At 39.9% G+C, this 23,200-nt stretch overlaps 1 protein-coding gene across 2 annotated transcripts in view; it reads left to right on the plus strand.

Annotated features, from left to right (window-relative positions):
* LOC134316367 (serine/threonine-protein kinase 4-like) overlaps positions 1-23,200 on the plus strand; it is a 48,051-nt gene that overhangs the window by 5,150 nt on the left and 19,701 nt on the right. Inside the window, exons 2-8 of one of the 2 annotated variants that reach the window (XM_062996726.1) lie at positions 401-481; positions 1,557-1,685; positions 14,128-14,242; positions 14,432-14,596; positions 19,067-19,234; positions 19,504-19,641; positions 22,463-22,588. In XM_062996726.1, the coding sequence (XP_062852796.1) occupies positions 401-481; positions 1,557-1,685; positions 14,128-14,242; positions 14,432-14,596; positions 19,067-19,234; positions 19,504-19,641; positions 22,463-22,588 (922 nt within the window). Of the gene's footprint in view, positions 1-400; positions 482-1,556; positions 1,686-13,597; positions 13,654-14,127; positions 14,243-14,431; positions 14,597-19,066; positions 19,235-19,503; positions 19,642-22,462; positions 22,589-23,200 lie in introns of those variants that run through there. The other variant, XM_062996725.1, reaches the window with a different exon arrangement.

The following is a 23,200-nucleotide window of genomic DNA, read 5'->3' on the forward strand; positions in this document are numbered from 1 at the left end:
TTTGCTTCCCCCAGGAGTCTGTTTTGAATGGTCCTTGCTGTGCTCTTTACCCTAGCTGGTGTTGCCCTTCTTTTTGTTTGTCACTTTGTCTTCTGGTTATTGAGTGACCTTGAATGAGTGGGTCATAATCCCTGTCAGAGAACTGCTTTTACTTTCTGCTGGTCTGTAGCTTTGTCTTCACTGTCTACTGCTTGCCTATGCCCATCTTTTAACTGCTGTCTTTAAAATTGTAATGAAAACAACATAATACTCAGAACTACATTTTTATGTTTTTGGCACAGTCAGTAATTTTTCTTTTGAATTCCTATCAGGGTTTTTAATGTATTCATTGATCGTGTAAACATAACTGCATTTATAAAGATTGATGCCAATGTTGTGTCTTTTTCCTTTTTTTTCTCAGGCAGCTGAAAAAGCTTAGTGAGGACAGTTTAACCAAGCAGCCTGAAGAAGTGTTTGATATATTGGAAAAACTCGGAGAGGGGTGAGTCTCAATTAAACATGAACTTGTATTTGGGTAAACAATGGGTTATTGTTCCAGAAACAGCTGGTGCCCCACAGTGAAGTACCTACTTCTGCAATCTTGATTATTCTTGTTGATAAAAGTGGAGTTAAAAGTTGGCCAAAAAAATATACTTTGTGACCACATTGTTTTTGGCCCACTTATTTCCTCAAAACTGTAATAGTGTTCAGCTAGGTAACTTTAACTAAAAAGTTAGCCACTGGTTTTATTCATTGTAGCACATTAAGTCACAAACGACCTTTTCATGTTTTAACTGTCTGGATAAATTAAGCACATTCTGACTAGCTCTTTTATTCATTCATTAATTGTTAGTGATTACTTCGTCCTAATTGGAACTAATGTGGGTCAGGTGCCATGTAGAAAAACTGTGTGCAAGCGAGGAATACATTCTCTAGACGAGGTTGCCATTTAGTCACAGGGCAACATACTCTCATCCATTAAACTATTGTTGAGTGGTGGGAAAAACCTGAAGGAAACCAGAAGGAAATCCACAGATAATGTTCCCCACAAGTCCTTACAGAGACAACAATCAAATTATTATTATTATTTTATGTGATATTTTTATCTTTCATGCTCGGTTACAGCAGAGGTCAAATATGCTAGCCCACCACCACTGAGATTGAGATCTGGGTTTAAATTTCAGTGCTGCTGTTTGCCAGCTGGGTGTCTACACAGACATGATTTACTGTTATTTTTGGTGAGATAACAGCCTAACGGTAAATTGGACCCTTGTCCAGAGTATTCCTGTCTTTCACCTAGTGTTAAAACCTTTTTTTATCTTTCTGTTATGCCAGGACGACCACTGGAATAGTAATTATAAAATTATGTTATGTTACATTATTTCAATAAGCTAAATTAGTTATGATAACTGAATCAGAAAGTGCTGGGCAGAATGGTTCCTCAGAGTGTTTAGTGAAAGTTTAGGTCAAATGTCCAGATATGCTAAGTGAAGTCAATTGACAGGTTGACTGCAGTGTATAGGGTTTTATTGTGATCACCTAGAAAACTATAACTGATGTGATGTACATTTTTGCAGGTCTTATGGCAGTGTTTTTAAGGCACATTATAAAGAGACAGGGGAGATTGTGGCTATTAAACAGGTTCCTGTGGAGTCAGACCTACAAGAGATCATTAAAGAGATCTCTATTATGCAGCAGTGTAACAGGTATATACACACACATACCTAATTTATCTAAATATATTTCCTATATGGACTTTTTAGCATTTTGTTATATGACTTGTAGTAAGATTAATGCTAAATATCTAGTGTCTTACATACATTTAACCAGCACATAGTGAAAATTCTGTTTGGGTGACGTAGTGCAGAGGTCCCCAACCACCGGGTACCGGTCCGCGGGTCATTTATTACCGGGCCGCACAAAGAATAAATAATTAGAAATCGCTTACAAGAGACTTTAAATTTCCAATACTCTTGGGGTGTTAGTGGGTGTGTTCGAAAACCTAGGGAGCTGCCTTGCTTTCTTACTGCCTACATAGGCAGCTGCCTCAGTAGATAGGATTCTAATAAGTCAATGACTTATAAGTCAGGTTATTCGAACGCGCTACTTAGCGATTCCATCGGGTTTCGCATTTAGCATCTTGTCATTCAAACCAATGGGAACATCTCCCTTCGTGTACCGAAAACGGTTACATTCGCTGACAAGCCCGAACTTGCAAATAAATGATTTTTGTGCAAGTTTATACAAGTTAAAAATAATAATTTATTTACGTTACATAACTCCGTTCGTTTCTCCGCCCCGTCAGCCATGTTTTTATTATTTTTCTGTGAGAGAAGAGCCGCCGCACTGAATGCTGGGATTGCCTTGATCACTAAGGATGCTTCCGATGCTCACTCGTTCTTGAGTCAAAATAACATTAAAATGTTAAGATGCCTTACTAGTGAGGATATTAAGGCATCTAGGATTTCGAACAGCATCCTTCTCGGGAGCGCGCATAGGATGACGTAAAATGCTGTCTATGTAGAGAGATCACTAGCTTTTCGAACACACCCAGTGTCTCTAATCACCACTAGGTGTGAGCAGCGTCTCGTTGCAGCGAAAAAAGCTCAACGTTTCCAGTTTCCCACCGAGTTTCCATTCTATAGTTCTTCTATTTTTAATCCTTCCACCCCTGCTGGTCCGTCAAATTATATCTTATATATAAAACCGGTCCGTGGTGAAAATAAGGTTTGGAAGTGCTGGCGTAGCGGTCTGTTACACTAGCCACTGCTGAGATCTGTGTTCGATCCAGGTTTGCTTGTTTGATGTTATTTAAATGTGGATCATTTTCAGCACTGCAATGACATTAACCTGGTAATAAAATTGTAGTGTTTTGTACTTGTTTCGCAAGATTGTTAGGATTTTTAAATAATACCAGTGCTTGGAGAAGAATAGTGCTTCAGTTAAGCAATAGAACATGAGAGGGAGTGTGTTATCGCGAATAACATCACGGCTGTGATTCGGTCGCAGGCACGAGCCGAAGGCGTCTATTGCTCAAGTGTTCTATTGCTGTGTTACCTCAAGTGTTCTATTGCTTTTATACAACAGTTTTTACAAAATAAAGAATGAAAATAAATCAAAGAAGCCCTGAATTTCATAATAAATATGCTTTAATATTGACAATACCTTCCGCCAAAAAGTAGTTCCACAATGAATATAAAGCTTAACACTACAAAGCAGACATCCCAAGTTGCAAAAACTCATTTTAGGGAGGTAAGAACAACAAGAAGAAAAAGGCAAGAACCTCCGAAGGGAAAAAAATGAAATAAAAAACCTCTCGCACACACTAGGGTTGGGGCGGTATTGCCGATTTTCATACCGTCATACCGTCTTCAGGAAATACCGCGGTATACGGTATTACCGCGGGGGTGGGGTGGGGGGTGTCGCGGACAAACTGTACAGTGTACACACGAGTGTAATTACAATATTTCAATGTTTTATTATAAAAAGATTTAACAATCTGAACGTCAAACATTGCTTTTCTTAGCTGATCTATAATAAATACGCATAAGTATAAATGCATGTGTATCAATTACACTTTAACACAAACATTAACACATAACATTTTGGGTCCGTGTACCTTTGGTAATTCGTTTTTCACTTTAAATCCCAAAGTTGAAAAACAAAAAAACGGGTCGTTTTTTGTTTTTCGTTTCAAAAACCAATATTGAAAAACGGGAAAACGGGGCGTTATTCGTGTTTCGTTTTAAGATCAAAAATCAAATAACAAATAAGCAGAATTTGAAAAACGGGTCGTATTTTAATTTTCCAAAATCAACATTTTTTATCAGTTCAACCAGAAATAAAAGTGCGAGCGCGTGCACGTGCTGAGGTGCGTGTACACGCTTCATATAAAGTGTAAATCAGGTACAAGTGTTGAGAAGACGGAGCACAAAGTCATAATAACGTTACACCGCGTCCCCTGTTCTGACTTTTGTGTCTGCCGTACTATTTCCTGCCCTTGTAATTCACACAAGAACTATTTATCCTAAAAAAAAATAGGGGGCTATTCTAAGAAAAAGAATGCTGCATTATTTTTTACGTTATTATTACCGTATAGGACTCAGTTCTGTAATACAGGCATAACTAATCGTACATGTCACATAGTGGCGGTAAATTCGGTTCATTTTATGGACTCGGGTTAGTCTGAGTCACTCAGTAATGTGATTCGGTTCACTTGAGTCACTTGTACTGACATCTTGATTGAGATTGATTTACTGCATGAAAATGCATCCAGATCTCACTTGTCTTCCGTGCACTCACAGCCAGGGCCGATCAGAGGACTCATAGGATCCGGGTTCATTGAGATCTCGGACTCGTGATTCCTGATTCAGTACGAAGATTCGAATCCTTAACCGAGGCGATTCAATTATTCTTGTTCTCGGCCAATAAACATCCAAAAACTAACTCTGCAGTAAACAAGGAGCAACAACAATCAAATATATTTCAAAAAGTTATTTGGTAAATAATAAGCAGAACGCTGATTAAAAAAAAGCATTAGATGTTGTAATAGTTTCACCCTGACATGTACGATTAGTTATGCCTGTATTACAGAATTGAGTTCTACACGCTAATAGAACAGGGGACGCGGTGTAACGTTATTATGACTTTGTGCTCCGTCTTCTCAACACTTGTACCTGATTTACACTTTATATGAAGCGTGTACACGCACCTCAGCACGTGCACGCGCTCGCACTTTTATTTCTGGTTGAACTGATGAAAAATGTTGATTTTGGAAAATTAAAATACGACCCGTTTTTCAATTTCTGCTTATTTGTTATTTGATTTTTGATCTTAAAACAAAAAACGAATAACGCCCCGTTTTCTTGTTTTTCAACTTTGGGATTTGAGATGAAAAACGAATTACCAAAGGTACACGGACCATTTTGGCATTGTAATCTCTCTCTGCCCACACAAAACAGAATAATAGCAGGCTAAACGGTCCGTGTACCTTTGGTAATTCGTTTTTCACTTTAAATCCCAAAGTTGAAAAACAAGAAAACGGGTCGTTTTTCGTTTCAAAAACCAATATTGAAAAACGGAAAAACGGGGCGTTATTCGTTTTTCGTTTTAAGATCAAAAATTAAATTAACAAATAAGCATGCTTCATATAAAGTGTAAATCAGGTACAAGTGTTGAGAAGACGGAACAAAAAGTCTTAATAACGTTACGCCGCGTCCCCTGTTCTGACTTTTGTGTCTGCCGTACTTTTTCCTGCCCTTGTAATTCACACAAGAACTATTTATCCTGAAAAAAAAAATAGGGGGCTATTCTAAGAAAAAAGAATGCTGCATTATTTTTTACATTATTATTATTATTACCGTATACCAGTGTTTCTCAACCTTTTTTCAGCCACGGCACCCTTTGAAAGTATGCAAAATCTCAAGTCACCCCAGTATAAAATGTATTAAAAAACGTACACTCTGCAAGCCCTTGGACTGCTAACACTCGCACACACACCATAAGGTGTCATGGGGGGGGGGGTAAACGTGACTTACTTTTAATGGGAAACCTGAGCCTGGGATGATGCACACAATCACCCTATTCTGGCAGGGATGGATGAGAGGCAGAAACGGAGCCCCTGGTCCAGAGCCCTCAGTCGCTCCCTGTGCTTGTTCTTGATGTAAGTTAGGCTCGAAAAGCTCAGTTTGCGCCATGAACGAATCAGATTTACCATAATTAAACAAGTTTATAGTTTATTTCTCAATTATTTGTCATTATACTAAGAGCAGAGCTTCTTTTCTGCATGTTCTCTCTGTAGCTCGGTTACGGCTCTCTCAACTCAAAAGAAGCTTTATTGGCATGACAAATAAGGACATTCGTATTGCCAAAGCAAGTTACAGAGAAATAATATAAATAAAAATAAGAAAGAACAAATTTATACAAAAGTTACATGTGCAAAAAATATAAAATAGAATAAAATATTAATAAAAACGGTGCAAAATAATAACAATAAAAATTATAATATTTACATTAATGAGGTAATAACGATCAGTTTGTGCGTGTGTATCTCTGTGTGTGTGTGCGTGTCTCTCTCTCTTTTGTGCGTGTGTGTGTGCGCACGTCTCTCTCTCTGTTTGTGTGTGTATGTGCGTGTCTCTCTCTCTTTTGTGCGTGTGTGTGCGCGTGTCTCTCTCTCTTTTGTGCGTGTGTGTGTGCACGTCTCTCTCTCTGTGTGTGTGTGTGCGTGTCTCTCTCTCTTTTGTGCGTGTGTGCGTGTCTCTCTCTTGTGCGTGTGTGTGTGCACGTCTCTCTCTCTCTGTGTGTGTGTGTGCGCGCGCGTGTCTCTCTCGTGTGTGTGTGTGTGTGCGTCTCTCTCTTTTGTGTGTGTGTGTGTGTGTGTGTGTGTGTGCGTGTCTCTTTTGTGTTTGTGTGTGTCGTTCGCTCTGTGTGTGTGTCTTATATATTAATAATTTAAATATTAAATTATTAATATTTTATTCTATTTTATATTTTTTGCACATGTAACTGTGTGTGTGTGTGTGTGTGTGTGTGTCGCTCGCTCCACGCTCTCCGTTTTCGGATTTGAATTTCGATAATAAACAGCTCTTATTATGACTGATTAATTCCCTCTACTGATGGAAGCGGAATGGGTGGATTACTACGGAGCCCCTTAGGGGTCACTAAGGAAAAAAAATATGTGAAGACAAAATCCGTACCCTCGGTTTAGTAATCCGTACCCTCGCTTTAGTAAACCGTACCCTCGGTTTAGTAATCCGTACCCTCGCTTTAGTAAACTGTACGCACGGATTTGTAAACTGTACTCTTAGTTTAAAGTCCGTCCGCAGTCACGCTAACTGCGCTACAAGTTTTACTGCGCGCCTAAAACCCGTTTTACGGTAATACAGTTGCGAAACATTGAAGAGGATAAAGCATCTTTTTGCAGCTTAATATACTATATATTAGATATAATCACACACATACACACACACATATACAGTGTATCACAAAAGTGAGTACACCCCTCACATTTCTGCAAATATTTTATTATATCTTTTCATGGGACAACACTATAGAAATAAAACTTGGATATAACTTAGAGTAGTCAGTGTACAACTTGTATAGCAGTGTAGATTTACTGTCTTCAGAAAATAACTCAACACACAGCCATTAATGTCTAAATAGCTGGCAACATAAGTGAGTACACCCCACAGTGAACATGTCCAAATTGTGCCCAAAGTGTCAATATTTTGTGTGACCACCATTATTATCCAGCACTGCCTTAACCCTCCTGGGCATGGAATTCACCAGAGCTGCACAGGTTGCTACTGGAATCCTCTTCCACTCCTCCATGATGACATCACGGAGCTGGTGGATGTTAGACACCTTGAACTCCTCCACCTTCCACTTGAGGATGCGCCACAGGTGCTCAATTGGGTTTAGTCCATCACCTTTACCTTCAGCTTCCTCAGCAAGGCAGTTGTCATCTTGGAGGTTGTGTTTGGGGTCGTTATCCTGTTGGAAAACTGCCATGAGGCCCAGTTTTCGAAGGGAGGGGATCATGCTCTGTTTCAGAATGTCACAGTACATGTTGGAATTCATGTTTCCCTCAATGAACTGCAGCTCCCCAGTGCCAGCAACACTCATGCAGCCCAAGACCATGATGCTACCACCACCATGCTTGACTGTAGGCAAGATACAGTTGTCTTGGTACTTCTCACCAGGGCGCCGCCACACATGCTGGACACCATCTGAGCCAAACAAGTTTATCTTGGTCTCGTCAGACCACAGGGCATTCCAGTAATCCATGTTCTTGGACTGCTTGTTTTCAGCAAACTGTTTGCTGGCTTTCTTGTGCGTCAGCTTCCTTCTGGGATGACGACCATGCAGACCGAGTTGATGCAGTATGTTGCGTATGGTCTGAGCACTGACAGGCTGACCTCCCACGTCTTCAACCTCTGCAGCAATGCTGGCAGCACTCATGTGTCTATTTTTTAAAGCCAACCTCTGGATATGACGCCGAACACGTGGACTCAACTTCTTTGGTCGACCCTGGCGAAGCCTGTTCCGAGTGGAACCTGTCCTGGAAAACCGCTGTATGACCTTGGCCACCATGCTGTAGCTCAGTTTCAGGGTGTTAGCAATCTTCTTATAGCCCAGGCCATCTTTGTGGAGAGCAACAATTCTATTTCTCACATCCTCAGAGAGTTCTTTGGCATGAGGTGCCATGTTGAATATCCAGTGGCCAGTATGAGAGAATTGTACCCAAAACACCCAATTTAACAGCCCTGCTCCCCATTTACACCTGGGACCTTGACACATGACACCAGGGAGGGACAACGACACATTTGGGCACAATTTGGACATGTTCACTGTGGGGTGTACTCACTTATGTTGCCAGCTATTTAGACATTAATGGCTGTGTGTTGAGTTATTTTCAGAAGACAGTAAATCTACACTGCTATACAAGCTGTACACTGACTACTCTAAGTTATATCCAAGTTTCATGTCTATAGTGTTGTCCCATGAAAAGATATAATGAAATATTTGCAGAAATGTGAGGGGTGTACTCACTTTTGTGATACACTGTATATCTAATATATAGTATATTAAGCTGCAAAAAGATGCTTTATCCTCTTCAATGCTTCGCAACTATATATATACAGTGTATCACGAAAGTGAGTACACCCCTCACATTTCTGCAGATATTTAAGTATATCTTTTCATGGGACAACACTGACAAAATGACACTGACACAATGAAAAGTAGTCTGTGTGCAGCTTATATAACAGTGTAAATTTATTCTTCCCTCAAAATAACTCAATATACAGCCATTAATGTCTAAACCACCGGCAACAAAAGTGAGTACACCCCTTAGTGAAAGTTCCTGAAGTGTCAATATTTTGTGTGGCCACCATTATTTCCCAGAACTGCCTTAACTCTCCTTGGCATGGAGTTTACCAGAGCTTCACAGGTTGCCACTGGAATGCTTTTCCACTCCTCCATGACGACATCACGGAGCTGGCGGATATTCGAGACTTTGCGCTCCTCCACCTTCCGCTTGAGGATGCCCCAAAGATGTTCTATTGGGTTTAGGTCTGGAGACATGCTTGGCCAGTCCATCACCTTTACCCTCAGCCTCTTCAATAAAGCAGTGGTCGTCTTAGAGGTGTGTTTGGGGTCATTATCATGCTGGAACACTGCCCTGCGACCCAGTATCCGGAGGAAGGGGATCATGCTCTGCTTCAGTATTTCACAGTACATATTGGAGTTCATGTGTCCCTCAATGAAATGTAACTCCCCAACACTTGCTGCACCCATGCAGCCCCAGACCATGGCATTCCCACCACCATGCTTGACTGTAGGCATGACACACTTATCTTTGTACTCCTCACCTGATTGCCGCCACACATGCTTGAGACCATCTGAACCAAACAAATTAATCTTGGTCTCATCAGACCATAGGACATGGTTCCAGTAATCCATGTCCTTTGTTGACATGTCTTCAGAAAACTGTTTGCGGGCTTTCTTGTGTAGAGACTTCAGAAGAGGCTTCCTTCTGGGGTGACAGCCATGCAGACCAATTTTATGTAGTGTGCGGCGTATGGTCTGAGCACTGACAGGCTGACCCCCCACCTTTTCAATCTCTGCAGCAATGCTGACAGCACTCCTGCGCCTATCTTTCAAAGACAGCAGTTGGATGTGACGCTGAGCACGTGCACTCAGCTTCTTTGGACGACCAACGCGAGGTCTGTTCTGAGTGGACCCTGCTCTTTTAAAACGCTGGATGATCTTGGCCACTGTGCTGCAGCTCAGTTTCAGGGTGTTGGCAATCTTCTTGTAGCCTTGGCCATCTTCATGTAGCGCAACAATTCATCTTTTAAGATCCTCAGAGAGTTCTTTGCCATGAGGTGCCATGTTGGAACTTTCAGTGACCAGTATGAGAGAGTGTGAGAGCTGTACTACTAAATTGAACACACCTGCTCCCTATGCACACCTGAGACCTAGTAACACTAACAAATCACATGACATTTTGGAGGGAAAATGACAAGCAGTGCTCAATTTGGACATTTAGGGGTGTAGTCTCTTAGGGGTGTACTCACTTTTGTTGCCGGTGGTTTAGACATTAATGGCTGTATATTGAGTTATTTTGAGGGAATAATAAATTTACACTGTTATATAAGCTGCACACAGACTACTTTTCATTGTGTCAAAGTGTCATTTTGTCAGTGTTGTCCCATGAAAAGATATACTTAAATATCTGCAGAAATGTGAGGGGTGTACTTACTTTTGTGATACACTGTATATATATATATATATATATATATATATATATATATATATATATATATATATATATATATATATATACAGTGTATCACAAAAGTGAGTACACCCCTCACATTTCTGCAAATATTTCATTATATCTTTTCATGGGACAACACTATAGACATGAAACTTGGATATAACTTAGAGTAGTCAGTGTACAGCTTGTATAGCAGTGTAGATTTACTGTCTTCTGAAAATAACTCAACACACAGCCATTAATGTCTAAATAGCTGGCAAAATAAGTGAGTACACCCCACAGTGAACATGTCCAAATTGTGCCCAAATGTGTCGTTGTCCCTCCCTGGTGTCATGTGTCAAGGTCCCAGGTGTAAATGGGGAGCAGGGCTGTTAAATTTGGTGTTTTGGGTACAATTCTCTCATGCTGGCCACTGGATATTCAACATGGCACCTCATGGCAAAGAACTCTCTGAGGATGTGAGAAATAGAATTGTTGCTCTCCACAAAGATGGCCTGGGCTATAAGAAGATTGCTAACACCCTGAAACTGAGCTACAGCATGGTGGCCAAGGTCATACAGCGGTTTTCCAGGACAGGTTCCACTCGGAACAGGCTTCGCCAGGGTCGACCAAAGAAGTTGAGTCCACGTGTTCGGCGTCATATCCAGAGGTTGGCTTTAAAAAATAGACACATGAGTGCTGCCAGCATTGCTGCAGAGGTTGAAGACGTGGGAGGTCAGCCTGTCAGTGCTCAGACCATACGCCGCACACTGCATCAACTCGGTCTGCATGGTCGTTATCCCAGAAGGAAGCTGACGCACAAGAAAGCCAGCAAACAGTTTGCTGAAGACAAGCAGTCCAAGAACATAAATTACTGGAATGCCCTGTGGTCTGACGAGACCAAGATAAACTTGTTTGGCTCAGATGGTGTCCAGCATGTGTGGCGGCGCCCTGGTGAGAAGTACCAAGACAACTGTATCTTGCCTACAGTCAAGCATGGTGGTGGTAGCATCATGGTCTTGGGCTGCATGAGTGTTGCCGGCACTGGGGAGCTGCAGTTCATTGAGGGAAACATGAATTCCAACATGTACTGTGACATTCTGAAACAGAGCATGATCCCCTCCCTTCGAAAACTGGGCCTCATGGCAGTTTTCCAACAGGATAACGACCCCAAACACAACCTCCAAGATGACAACTTCCTTGCTGAGGAAGCTGAAGGTAAAGGTGATGGACTAAACCCAATTGAGCACCTGTGGCGCATCCTCAAGTGGAAGGTGGAGGAGTTCAAGGTGTCTAACATCCACCAGCTCCGTGATGTCATCATGGAGGAGTGGAAGAGGATTCCAGTAGCAACCTGTGCAGCTCTGGTGAATTCCATGCCCAGGAGGGTTAAGGCAGTGCTGGATAATAATGGTGGTCACACAAAATATTGACACTTTGGGCACAATTTGGACATGTTCACTGTGGGGTGTACTCACTTATGTTGCCAGCCATTTAGACATTAATGGCTGTGTGTTGAGTTATTTTCAGAAGACAGTAAATCTACACTGCTATACAAGTTGTACACTGACTACTCTAAGTTATATCCAAGTTTCATGTCTATAGTGTTGTCCCATGAAAAGATATAATGAAATATTTGCAGAAATGTGAGGGGTGTACTCACTTTTGTGATACACTGTATATATATATATATATATATATATATATAGGCAACAAAAGACATACCATGGTAAAATTATGCAAATGTAAAATTTTAAAATTCCATTAAAACAAGTTGAATTGTTACAGACCAATTTGAAAGGTCTAAAATAAGCAAATCAAATTATTATCAAAGCACTCCACTTTTTTCTTTAGGAGCATTAACTCTTTTATTAATGGAATACATTTCAGACATCTTTACTGTAGTAATCTGGGGTGATGGGATAGCAAACTTATTAAAAAATCAATAACAATAAATAAACAATAAATAAATAAATCAATAAATAACAGTAGTACTCATCTTGTGATTTTGAGACTATTTTACCCTAGGAATTTAGAATAATAGGATTGCAAACCAACGTAAAGTAAAATGCAAATCAAATTATTATCAAATCACCCCATCAGACTCTTAAAGAATACTCCTACTTCTACTTACTGACTTTATGAGTCTCAGACATTTATACTGTACATTTCACTTTACGTTGGTTTGCAATCCTATTATTCTAAATTCCTAAGGTAAAATACTCTCAAATCACAAGCTAAGTACTCGTGTTATTTATGATTGTGGGGTGGCATTTGATAAGATTTTGATTTGTCTTTTTAATAAGTTTGCTATCCCATCACCCCAGCTGTAAAAAGATGCTTTATTCTCTTCAATGCTTCGCAACTGTATAACCGTAAAACGGGGTGTGGGCGCACAGTAAAACTTGTAGCGCAGACAATCCGTGCGTACGGTTTACTAAACTGAGGGTACGGTTTACTAAACCGAGGGTACGGATTACTAAACCGTGGGTACGGATTACTAAACCGTGGGTACGGATTACTAAACCGTGGGTACGGATTACTAAACCGTGGGTACGGATTACTAAACCGAGGGTACGGATTACTAAACCGTGGGTACGGATTACTAAACCGTGGGTACGGATTACTAAACCGAGGGTACGGATTACTAAACCGATGGTACGGATTACGCTCTTCATATATATTTTTTTTCCTTAGGGACCCCTAAGGGGCTCCGTACTAAGGGGCTCCGTATGTTGCGATGACGGTGATGTAAAATAATGTTAAAATAATTCAAAGTCCAAACATTTGAGTGGTTAATGAGAACGCTACTTTACATGTCACACAAGCTCAGTGCAAAACACGAGCACGGAAACGGTACAAATCCAATCTATTCCCTACACACTCGCTCCCTACGCCCTACAGTGCACTTAACATTCTTAAAGGGCCAGACAATATATTTTATAATTCACATTACACGACAGGTGAGACATTCTTTTTTTCTTAATATAGCGCTTTTATTTAGGAAAAAATAGTTCTTACATAGGCAGGAAAATCTATGGCAGACAAGAGTCAGAACAGCGGATTGGGCGTAACGTTATTATTACTGTTTGCTCCTTTTTCTCAACACTTGTGCTCGATTTACACTGAAGATATATTTATTAAATAAGTACATGTCCGCGCATGCACGCGCTTGTGTTCATTTCCGGTTGAACTGATAAAAAATGTTGATTTTGAAAAATTTAAAGACAAGCTGTTATTCAGTTTCTGCTTGTTAGCTCACAGCTAACGCTAGCCAGTGTGGCTTTTCACTCGTCTCTCTGTGTCATCACCTTACACACCTTACAGCCAATCAGCGAGCTCCAACCGCCTACCACGCCAACCCCTCCCTTACTGTGGATGTGCGCATGTCCTAAAGTCCTAAAGTCAAGGTAAACCTGAAGCAGAAATTTGGCGCTTCACATTTAAAAAATACCGTCACCATTTTTGAATACTGTCACCATTTTTAAATACCGCGGTATACCGTAATACCGTCATACCGCCCAACCCTAGCACACACCAAAGGATTATGGATGATAACAGAACTCTTAGGAGCTGCTAACTGGGCTAATTGTAATGTCGGAACTAACTGTTGTATAACCAAAAATATAAAGCCAGCAACATAATGTCATCATAATGTGTCCACTGATAAAAGATTAGATCAATGCACATTGTGCATAAAAAAAAAAAAAGTCTCTAATTGTATACCTACAGCAAGTACCGACACAGTATGTGTTCCTTAAAAAGCCAGTAAATTTATAAATTTTTAAAAATATATTTAAAAATCCCAACAACATTGCTGCACCTAAAATACTCATACGGCTACAACTATTTACATACCACAACATACCACTCTTTTCCTTTAGTCCACATGTGGTGAGGTACTATGGCAGTTACTTCAAGAACAGTGATCTGTGGATTGTAATGGAGTACTGTGGAGCTGGCTCTGTCTCTGACATTATCAGGCTACGCAACAAAACAGTAAGTTAGATCATCAGTTCAAAGTTTTATAATTGTTGCTTAGTATAATCATGCATTAGTATAATCATGTAGTATTCAAAATTTCTCCTTATTACTTCTTTGTGTCTGGGAAAATGTCCAGTTACTTAAAAGGACAGATGTGTATTTAGGAGATTTATCATCCTAATAAAGATGATGTTTGTTTTGCAGTTAAAAGAAGAGGAAATAGCTGCCATACTGCAGTCCACTCTAAAGGGACTGGAATACTTGCACTTTATGAGGAAGATTCACAGGGACATCAAAGCTGGAAACATCCTCCTAAACTCAGAGGGACAGGCCAAGCTTGCTGATTTTGGTGTTGCAGGACAGCTGACTGTGAGTTTAGTTTACATTCATTTAGTTCACATTTAGTGAGCAAATAAAATCGGACCAGCCAGTGGTCCTGTAATAAACAATAATAAACAACAATACACAGTAGTACTGTACATAAAAAAACATCACATTTCATTTACATCATAATAAATTGTATCTACCAGAAACAACAACATAATAATTCTTTATTATTGCCTTCTGTATTTCAATAGTATTGTTTTTTGTACTTTTTTTAGCCGACTTCCTTCTTCTCTCTCACTCACTGTCCCCTCTGTCTGATACACAGTGACATCTACTGGCAGGAGTAATTGTACAACACACCAAATAATAATAGATTCATTTTCTCACCACTATGCTTTCTCTGCATTTTCTTGGCCATTTTAATATTGAATTTTACAAAATATAAAGAAAACACAGAGAAAACACAGGTTGCCACTGGAATGCTTTTCCACTCCTCCATGACGACATCATGGAGCTGGCGGATATTCGAGACTTTGCGCTCCTCCACCTTCCGCTTGAGGATGCCCCAAATATGTTCTATTGGGTTTAGGTCTGGAGACATGCTTGGCCAGTCCATCACCTTTACCCTCAGCCTCTTCAATAAAGCAGTGGTCATCTTATAGGTGTGTTTGGGGTCATTATCATGCTGGAACACTGCCCTGCGACCCAGTTTCCGGAGGGAGGGGATCATGCTCTGCTTCAGTATTTCACAGTACATATTGGAGTTCATGTGTCTCTCAATGAAATGTAACTCCCCAACACCTGCTGCACTCATGCAGCTCCAGACCATGGCATTCCCACCACCATGCTTGACTGTAGGCATGACACACTTATCTTTGTACTCCTCACCTGATTGCCGCCACACATGCTTGAGACCATCTGAACCAAACAAATTAATCTTGGTCTCATCAGACCATAGGACATGGTTCCAGTAATCCATGTCCTTTGTTGACATGTCTTCAGCAAACTGTTTGCGGGCTTTCTTGTGTAGAGACTTCAGAAGAGGCTTCCTTCTGGGGTGACAGCCATGCGGACCAATTTGATGTAGTGTGCGGCGTATGGTCTGAGCACTGACAGGCTGACCCCCCACCTTTTCAATCTCTGCAGCAATGCTGACAGCACTCCTGCGCCTATCTTTCAAAGACAGCAGTTGGATGTGACGCTGAGCACGTGCACTCAGCTTCTTTGGACGAACAACGCGAGGTCTGTTCTGAGTGGACCCTGCTCTTTTAAAACGCTGGATGATCTTGGCCACTGTGCTGCAGCTCAGTTTCAGAGTGTTGGCAATCTTCTTGTAGCCTTGGCCATCTTCATGTAGCGCAACAATTCGTCTTTTAAGATCCTCAGAGAGTTTTTGCCATGAGGTGCAGTGTTGGAACTTTCAGTGACCAGTATGAGAGAGTGTGAGAGCTGTACTACTAAATTGAACACACCTGAGACCTAGTAACACTAACAAATCACATGACATTTTGGAGGGAAAATGACAAGCAGTGCTCAATTTGGACATTTAGGGGTGTAGTCTCTTAGGGGTGTACTCACTTTTGTTGCCGGTGGTTTAGACATTAATGGCTGTATATTGAGTTATTTTGAGGGAAGAATAAATTTACACTGTTATATAAGCTGCACACAGACTACTTTTCATTGTGTCAAAGTGTCATTTTGTCAGTGTTGTCCCATGAAAAGATATACTTAAATATCTGCAGAAATGTGAGGGGTGTACTCACTTTTGTGATACACTGTATATATATATATATATATATATATATACAGTATATACAGTGTATCACAAAAGTGAGTACACCCCTCACATTTCTGCAAATATTTTATTATATCTTTTCATGGGACAACACTATAGACATGAAACTTGGATATAACTTAGAGTAGTCAGTGTACAGCTTGTATAGCAGTGTAGATTTACTGTCTTCTGAAAATAACTCAATACACAGCCATTAATGTCTAAATAGCTGGCAACATAAGTGAGTACACCCCACAGTGAACTTGTCCAAATTGTGCCCAAAGTGTCAATATTTTGTGTGACCACCATTATTATCCCGCACTGCCTTAACCCTCCTGGGCATGGAATTCACCAGAGCTGCACAGGTTGCTACTGGAATCCTCTTCCACTCCTCCATGATGACATCACGGAGCTGGTGGATGTTAGACACCTTGAACTCCTCCACCTTCCACTTGAGGATGCGCCACAGGTGCTCAATTGGGTTTAGTCCATCACCTTTACCTTCAGCTTCCTCAGCAAGGCAGTTGTCATCTTGGAGGTTGTGTTTGGGGTCGTTATCCTGTTGGAAAACTGCCATGAGGCCCAGTTTTTGAAGGGAGGGGATCATGCTCTGTTTCAGAATGTCACAGTACATGTTGGAATTCATGTTTCCCTCAATGAACTGCAGCTCCCCAGTGCCAGCAACACTCATGCAGCCCAAGACCATGATGCTACCACCACCATGCTTGACTGTAGGCAAGATACAGTTGTCTTGGTACTTCTCACCAGGGCGCCGCCACACATGCTGGACACCATCTGAGCCAAACAAGTTTATCTTGGTCTCGTCAGACCACAGGGCATTCCAGTAATCCATGTTCTTGGACTGCTTGTCTTCAGCAAACTGTTTGCGGGCTTTCTTGTGCGTCAGCTTCCTTCTGGGATGACGACCATGCAGACCGAGTTGATGCAGTGTGCGGCGTATGGTCTGAGCACTGACAGGCTGACCTCCCACGTCTTCAACCTCTGCAGCAATGCTGGCAGCACTCATGTGTCTATTTTTTAAAGCCAACCTCTGGATATGACGCCGAACACGTGGACTCAACTTCTTTGGTCGACCCTGGCGAAGCCTGTTCCGAGTGGAACCTGTCCTGGAAAACTGCTGTATGACCTTGGCCACCTTGCTGTAGCTCAGTTTCAGGGTGTTAGCAATCTTCTTATAGCCCAGGCCGTCTTTGTGGAGAGCAACAATTCTATTTCTCACATCCTCAGAGAGTTCTTTGCCATGAGGTGCCATGTTGAATATCCAGTGGCCAGTATGAGAGAATTGTACCCAAAACACCAAATTTAACAGCCCTGCTCCCCATTTACACCTGGGACCTTGACACATGACACCAGGGAGGGACAACGACACATTTGGGCACAATTTGGACATGTTCACTGTGGGGTGTACTCACTTATGTTGCCAGCTATTTAGACATTAATGGCTGTGTGTTGAGTTATTTTCAGAAGACAGTAAATCTACACTGCTATACAAGCTGTACACTGACTACTCTAAGTTATATCCAAGTTTCATGTCTATAGTGTTGTCCCATGAAAAGATATAATGAAATATTTGCAGAAATGTGAGGGGTGTACTCACTTTTGTGATACACTGTATACATATATATATATATATATATATATATACATATATGAAATATATATATATATATATATGAAGAGAGAGATGGTCTGAGTCAATTTGTTCGTGACGTCATGTTTCGCGAATTTCGGTTCGTAATCTGAAATTTGTTTGTACGTTAAGTTGAAAAAAATCTATCGTAACCCAAAATGTTTGTATGGTATACGGTCCGTAAGTCAAGGCTCTACTGTACTCAAAAATAATCAGCCCCTATACACCGTTTGTAAGTTTCAGTGTCTCAGATTGCGTAATGTAAATAAATTAACTCCAGTACTTAGCTCCACTCCCCCTTTACATCATTTTTCAATAACTGATAGTTTTTATCACTGTTTTCATTATTTGTTATTGTTTACCATTCATATTATTGTTTACCTTAATTATTTGGCAATACTGTACTACATACAGTTATGCTAATAAAGCTTGTTGGTTGCTTTAAAACAAATCAGAGATCTAATCATAAAGTGCATATTTACATGTACACAATCCGATTACTGCAAAAGCATCAGTTTTTGATGGTAATCTGAGTACTGGTTCACATGCACTTGGGAAACCTGTAAGTTTACATGAATTAGTCATTCATTTAAATTTAGGTGCTAAGGTAGCACAGCTGTAAAATATGCTAGCCTGCTGAGATTCATTACAGAAGTCAGGAACTGTAACAGTAACAAGTAAAAGCATTGTTTAGGTCAAATCCATTGGATATGAATAATCCATAAAGATCCTCTGTGTAGGAGATGCAAGGAAGAGGTCCTCTGATAAAAAGCAATGATCCCCACTGTCAACTATGATATTGGTAGCATCAGTAGCTTTTCAGCAGCAGAGATTGGGCTTCTCCCATCTGTTGGAATAAACTGGGAGGATTTTTCTTCCTCAAAATGCCAACAGCAAAAGAGTAATTTAAAGTGCTCAGCCATTAATGGGGCACTTACTGTATACTTTGTTTATGTGATCATTTATTTGAGAAGGTATTGAATGAATACTTTTTCAAGGCACAGTGTAATATACATATTATACTTATGTAGAAACTTTTTTATAAAGCTTAAAGGATTGGGTGTGTTCACTTTGATTTTCCTGTTAGGACACAATGGCAAAGCGTAACACAGTGATTGGAACACCTTTCTGGATGGCCCCAGAAGTCATACAGGAGATTGGCTATAACTGTGTAGCAGATATCTGGTCTCTGGGAATTACGGCTATAGAGATGGCTGAAGGGAAGCCACCATATGCAGACATACACCCTATGAGGGTAAGTCTACAACATTCGTTAACACTAAATTATTATTAAGCACTCAGAACACTTGATTTTTACTCATACATATAAAGAGTAATAATAAATATACAGTAGTAATAAACAGTAGTAATAATAAGCAATAAACAGTAATCGTAATTATTAAGGTTTTTCTTGGATGCTCCTGTACTAATTGTGTGTAATAGAAGTAAGTCAACACGGTCCTAATTTTTTTAAATTGTAAATAAACTAAATAATGTATGTTAATTTTCTTTATTTTAAAACAGGCGATATTTATGATTCCAACAAACCCCCCACCTACATTTCGGAACTGTGATCAGTGGTCAGAACCTTTCCAGAATTTTGTGTCCCAGTGCCTTGTAAAGAATCCGGAGAACAGAGCAACAGCAACACAGCAACTACAGGCATGTTGATTTACTTTTCTCACTCTTTGACATACACATTATGTTTAGAATTCTGTGCACTACAATCTTAATTTTTGAATATCAGCCAACCCATGGAATAAAATCAATTAAAATCTTGTGCAAAGTGTTATTGCTGCAATAGAAGGCGACTTTAAATCAATGCTCATAGTTTTAAAATAGGATGTTCACCATTCCACATATATTTATTCCACATATATTTGGCAGTATTTACATATATTTAAATTTTTTAATATTTAAAGTTGTAGACCTTTCTGTTATGGTTAAACAGACTGTAGTTGTTATATTAATGTTATATTTTCTGTATTGGTCATCGTTAATCTTTTTATTGTTATTTGTATGAGCTATTTTTTTTTATCATTTCTTTATATATTTTTTAACTTTTCTACAAGTTCTTTTCAATACCCATGAATGGAACTTTAAATCCTGCATTTCACACCCACAGAAATCATAAACTCCAATTTTTGAGCCACTGTTGTTGCTACCCTTGCTACCCCCTGTGTTTTGTGCAGCCTCTCTTTGAGAAAACAGTTTTTAGGCTTCTTTTATAATTTTTATTCGGGCTAGAAGGGCAGCACGGTGGCTTGATGGGTAGCACTGTCGCCTCACAGCAAGAAGGTCCTGGGTTTGATTACCAGGTGTAGGGGTCGAGGTCCTTCCTGTGTGGAGTTTGTATGTTCTCCTGTGTCTGTGTGGGTTTCTTTCAGGAGCTCCTGTTTCGTCCCACAGTCCAAAAACATGCAAGTGAGGTGAATTGGAGATACTAAATTGTCCGTGACTGTTTGACATTAAACTTGAACTGATGAATCTTGGGTAACAAGTAACTACCAAAGTGTAACCAAAGTAAGGTTACATTCAGGCGTAAAGAAATATTCAGGCTGGAGAACTCATCAAAGGATCTGAGACAGTTCCTTGATATTGTTATAAAGTTTAGATTCCAAGGCTCTTGCTTGTGGACTCTTTAGCTTGTCCCACATTTGTATGGGATTGGCTAGTTGTTTTAAACTTTTTTATTATTAATATTATAGTAAAAATGAGCATTTTAATTAGCATATTAACTAATTTGTGCAGCTCCACACCAGTTTGACACACAGTGTAATCTCTGGTCTTACTCGTAGTAATTGATGAGTAAAAGACTTGCCTGTGTAATACCTGTGTCACCTGATAGTTATACCCCTGTGAAACAATGTTACATCAGCTTTTTTATTAATTACGCTTTTTAATTGTTTGGGAGCTGAGGATACTAATTGTTGTAGTACTTTAAGTATTTACCTAATGCAAGACCTTAGCTTTTCAACAGTCCATGGTCATTGTTATCTGATTTTCCTCTTCATGAAGCACCATACAATTTCCTTCCAAATCAAGTCTTGTCAGATTGCATTTTGCTTCCACTTCCTGTCACTCTTGACCGAGGAGAGCTGTGACTAACACCCCTTCGACACGTGTATTATAGGCGACTACATCTTTTTACCTGCACGAGGCGAGTTCATATGGGCTCCGTCTCCTGCATGGAGAGTCTCACCTCTGATGCAGGCGTCATCAATCAGCCAGCAGAGGTCGTAATTGCATCAGTTATAGGTTCAGTTTCTCCGCAGCTATGCAAGTTACTCATGCCAAGGCCAATGATGCACCTCCATACTTTGACAGACGTTGGCATTTGCACAATCATGATACCCTTACCTATCATCCATCATGTATTACCATCAGGGAGGTGTCTGATTGGCTCCAAATTTGTTCTGCAGCAGGACAATGACCCCAGACATACAGCCAATGTAATTAAAAACTATCTTCAGTGTAAAGATGAACAATGAGATGTACTGTGCGTGTATGCAGAAAAATGGAGCGACTGAACTTTGCCAAAACAAAACACACAACTTCTGGTAAAATGTTCAATGGATGGATGAAACCAAATTAGAGCTCTTTGCCATTTTATACATGCATTATGTTTGTAAGTGATGAAATTAGGCCTATAACAATGCACCCTACCTAAAATAAAACAAGTTGTGGGGTTGGTTTGCTGCCTCTGGGACTGGAGGCTTTAAATGTGTTACAGGAATAATTAAATTAGAAGACTATCAGAGCACTTCAGAGCAAAATGTTCTCCCAGGTGTAAGAAAACCAGGTTTGATCAAAATTCTATAACAGGATAAAGATGCAAAGCATACATCCAAAGTACACAGAAATGGTTTGAAGGAAAAAGAAAGCAACTTTTACACAGGCCAGCAATGAGTCCTGATCTCAGTCCAGTTAGAGAGAGCTGAAATCTGCTACTGGGAAAAGAAACCCTGTAAACAGTCGAGAGCTTAAGAGAATTGTAGTGGAAGAAACTAGCAGCATACAGGTGCAAGACGCTCACAATGGCTACAAAAACATTTGCAAGCTGTCATTGTTGCCAAAGGTTGTGCAACCAAGTATTAGAAAAGGATGCTTTTAATCCTGTTCATGTCATTATGCTATGTTTCATCTTTATTTCTTTTTTTTAATTACACCATGCATGTTGATATGTCAAATACATTTAGGAAAAAAGTTGACTTGTTATGTAAATATTCTAATGATACAAAGTTTGGATGTGTCCACTTGATTTTAAATATTTTGGCTTTTTTATACTAAAAATCAAGGGTACCATTGATGTCGACCACAACTGTATGTTTAGGTATATATCAGGTTATGTATTTTGTGTTTTTTTTTTTTTTTCTTTTTCTTTTTCTTTTTTGCAGCCTATGTTCACATATTGAAATTATCTTAACATAATAGTTGTGTGACATTAGCATGTTTAAATTCATCTTTGTTTTCATTTTTTCAGCATCCATATATAAAAAATGCAAAGCCCAGTGTCTTAAAAGCACTGATCACCGAAGCTATGGATCTGAAACTACAGAAACAGGAAGCTCAGCAGAAGGAGCAGGATGCAGAGGATGAAGATAACTCGGTATGTCACCCAGTGCTTTCTCAGCTTGCTTTAATAAGATTATCTTTGGGGGGAAAGAGGGGTCTTTTTTTGCTACCTAACTTTATGGTTCTTTTTCTATCACTCATTGTAACAGAGTAGGTTGTGCATCGCCACTAAGGCACCAGGTGTAGCCTGACACCTGCAAGAACTGAAAACTAACCCAAATTTCAGGATGCTTTACCTATATAGAACAATACTGACTAAAACACTGGCCAAAAAACTGAAACAGAGTAATAAATAAATTTTTTTGCCTGAAAGGTAGAAGATAGAAAAGGGTTAGCGCAGAAATGAAAGCTTGTGGTCACAATATGGCAAGCTGCTCAAAGCACCTGCAAAGACTGCCACGCCAACAGTTATAAGAGAAAAGCACTTAGAGCTGTGGTGTTCAGTAGATGTAGACAGTGGGAGATGAACTTTCTTTAAGATCACATGACGAAATAGGTGCTCCCCACTATTCAAGTTAACCCCTTGTGGTCAGTAGCTTAGTTTTTACGTTGTCTCACAAAGGAAACTTATCCAATTGTAAAAGTTACCTCTTAATATCACTTACATAATAAAAGAACAATATATATATATACAGTGCCTTGCAAA

This window comes from Trichomycterus rosablanca, chromosome 6 (assembly GCF_030014385.1).
Source record: "Trichomycterus rosablanca isolate fTriRos1 chromosome 6, fTriRos1.hap1, whole genome shotgun sequence".
NCBI classification, from domain to species: Eukaryota; Metazoa; Chordata; class Actinopteri; order Siluriformes; family Trichomycteridae; genus Trichomycterus; species Trichomycterus rosablanca.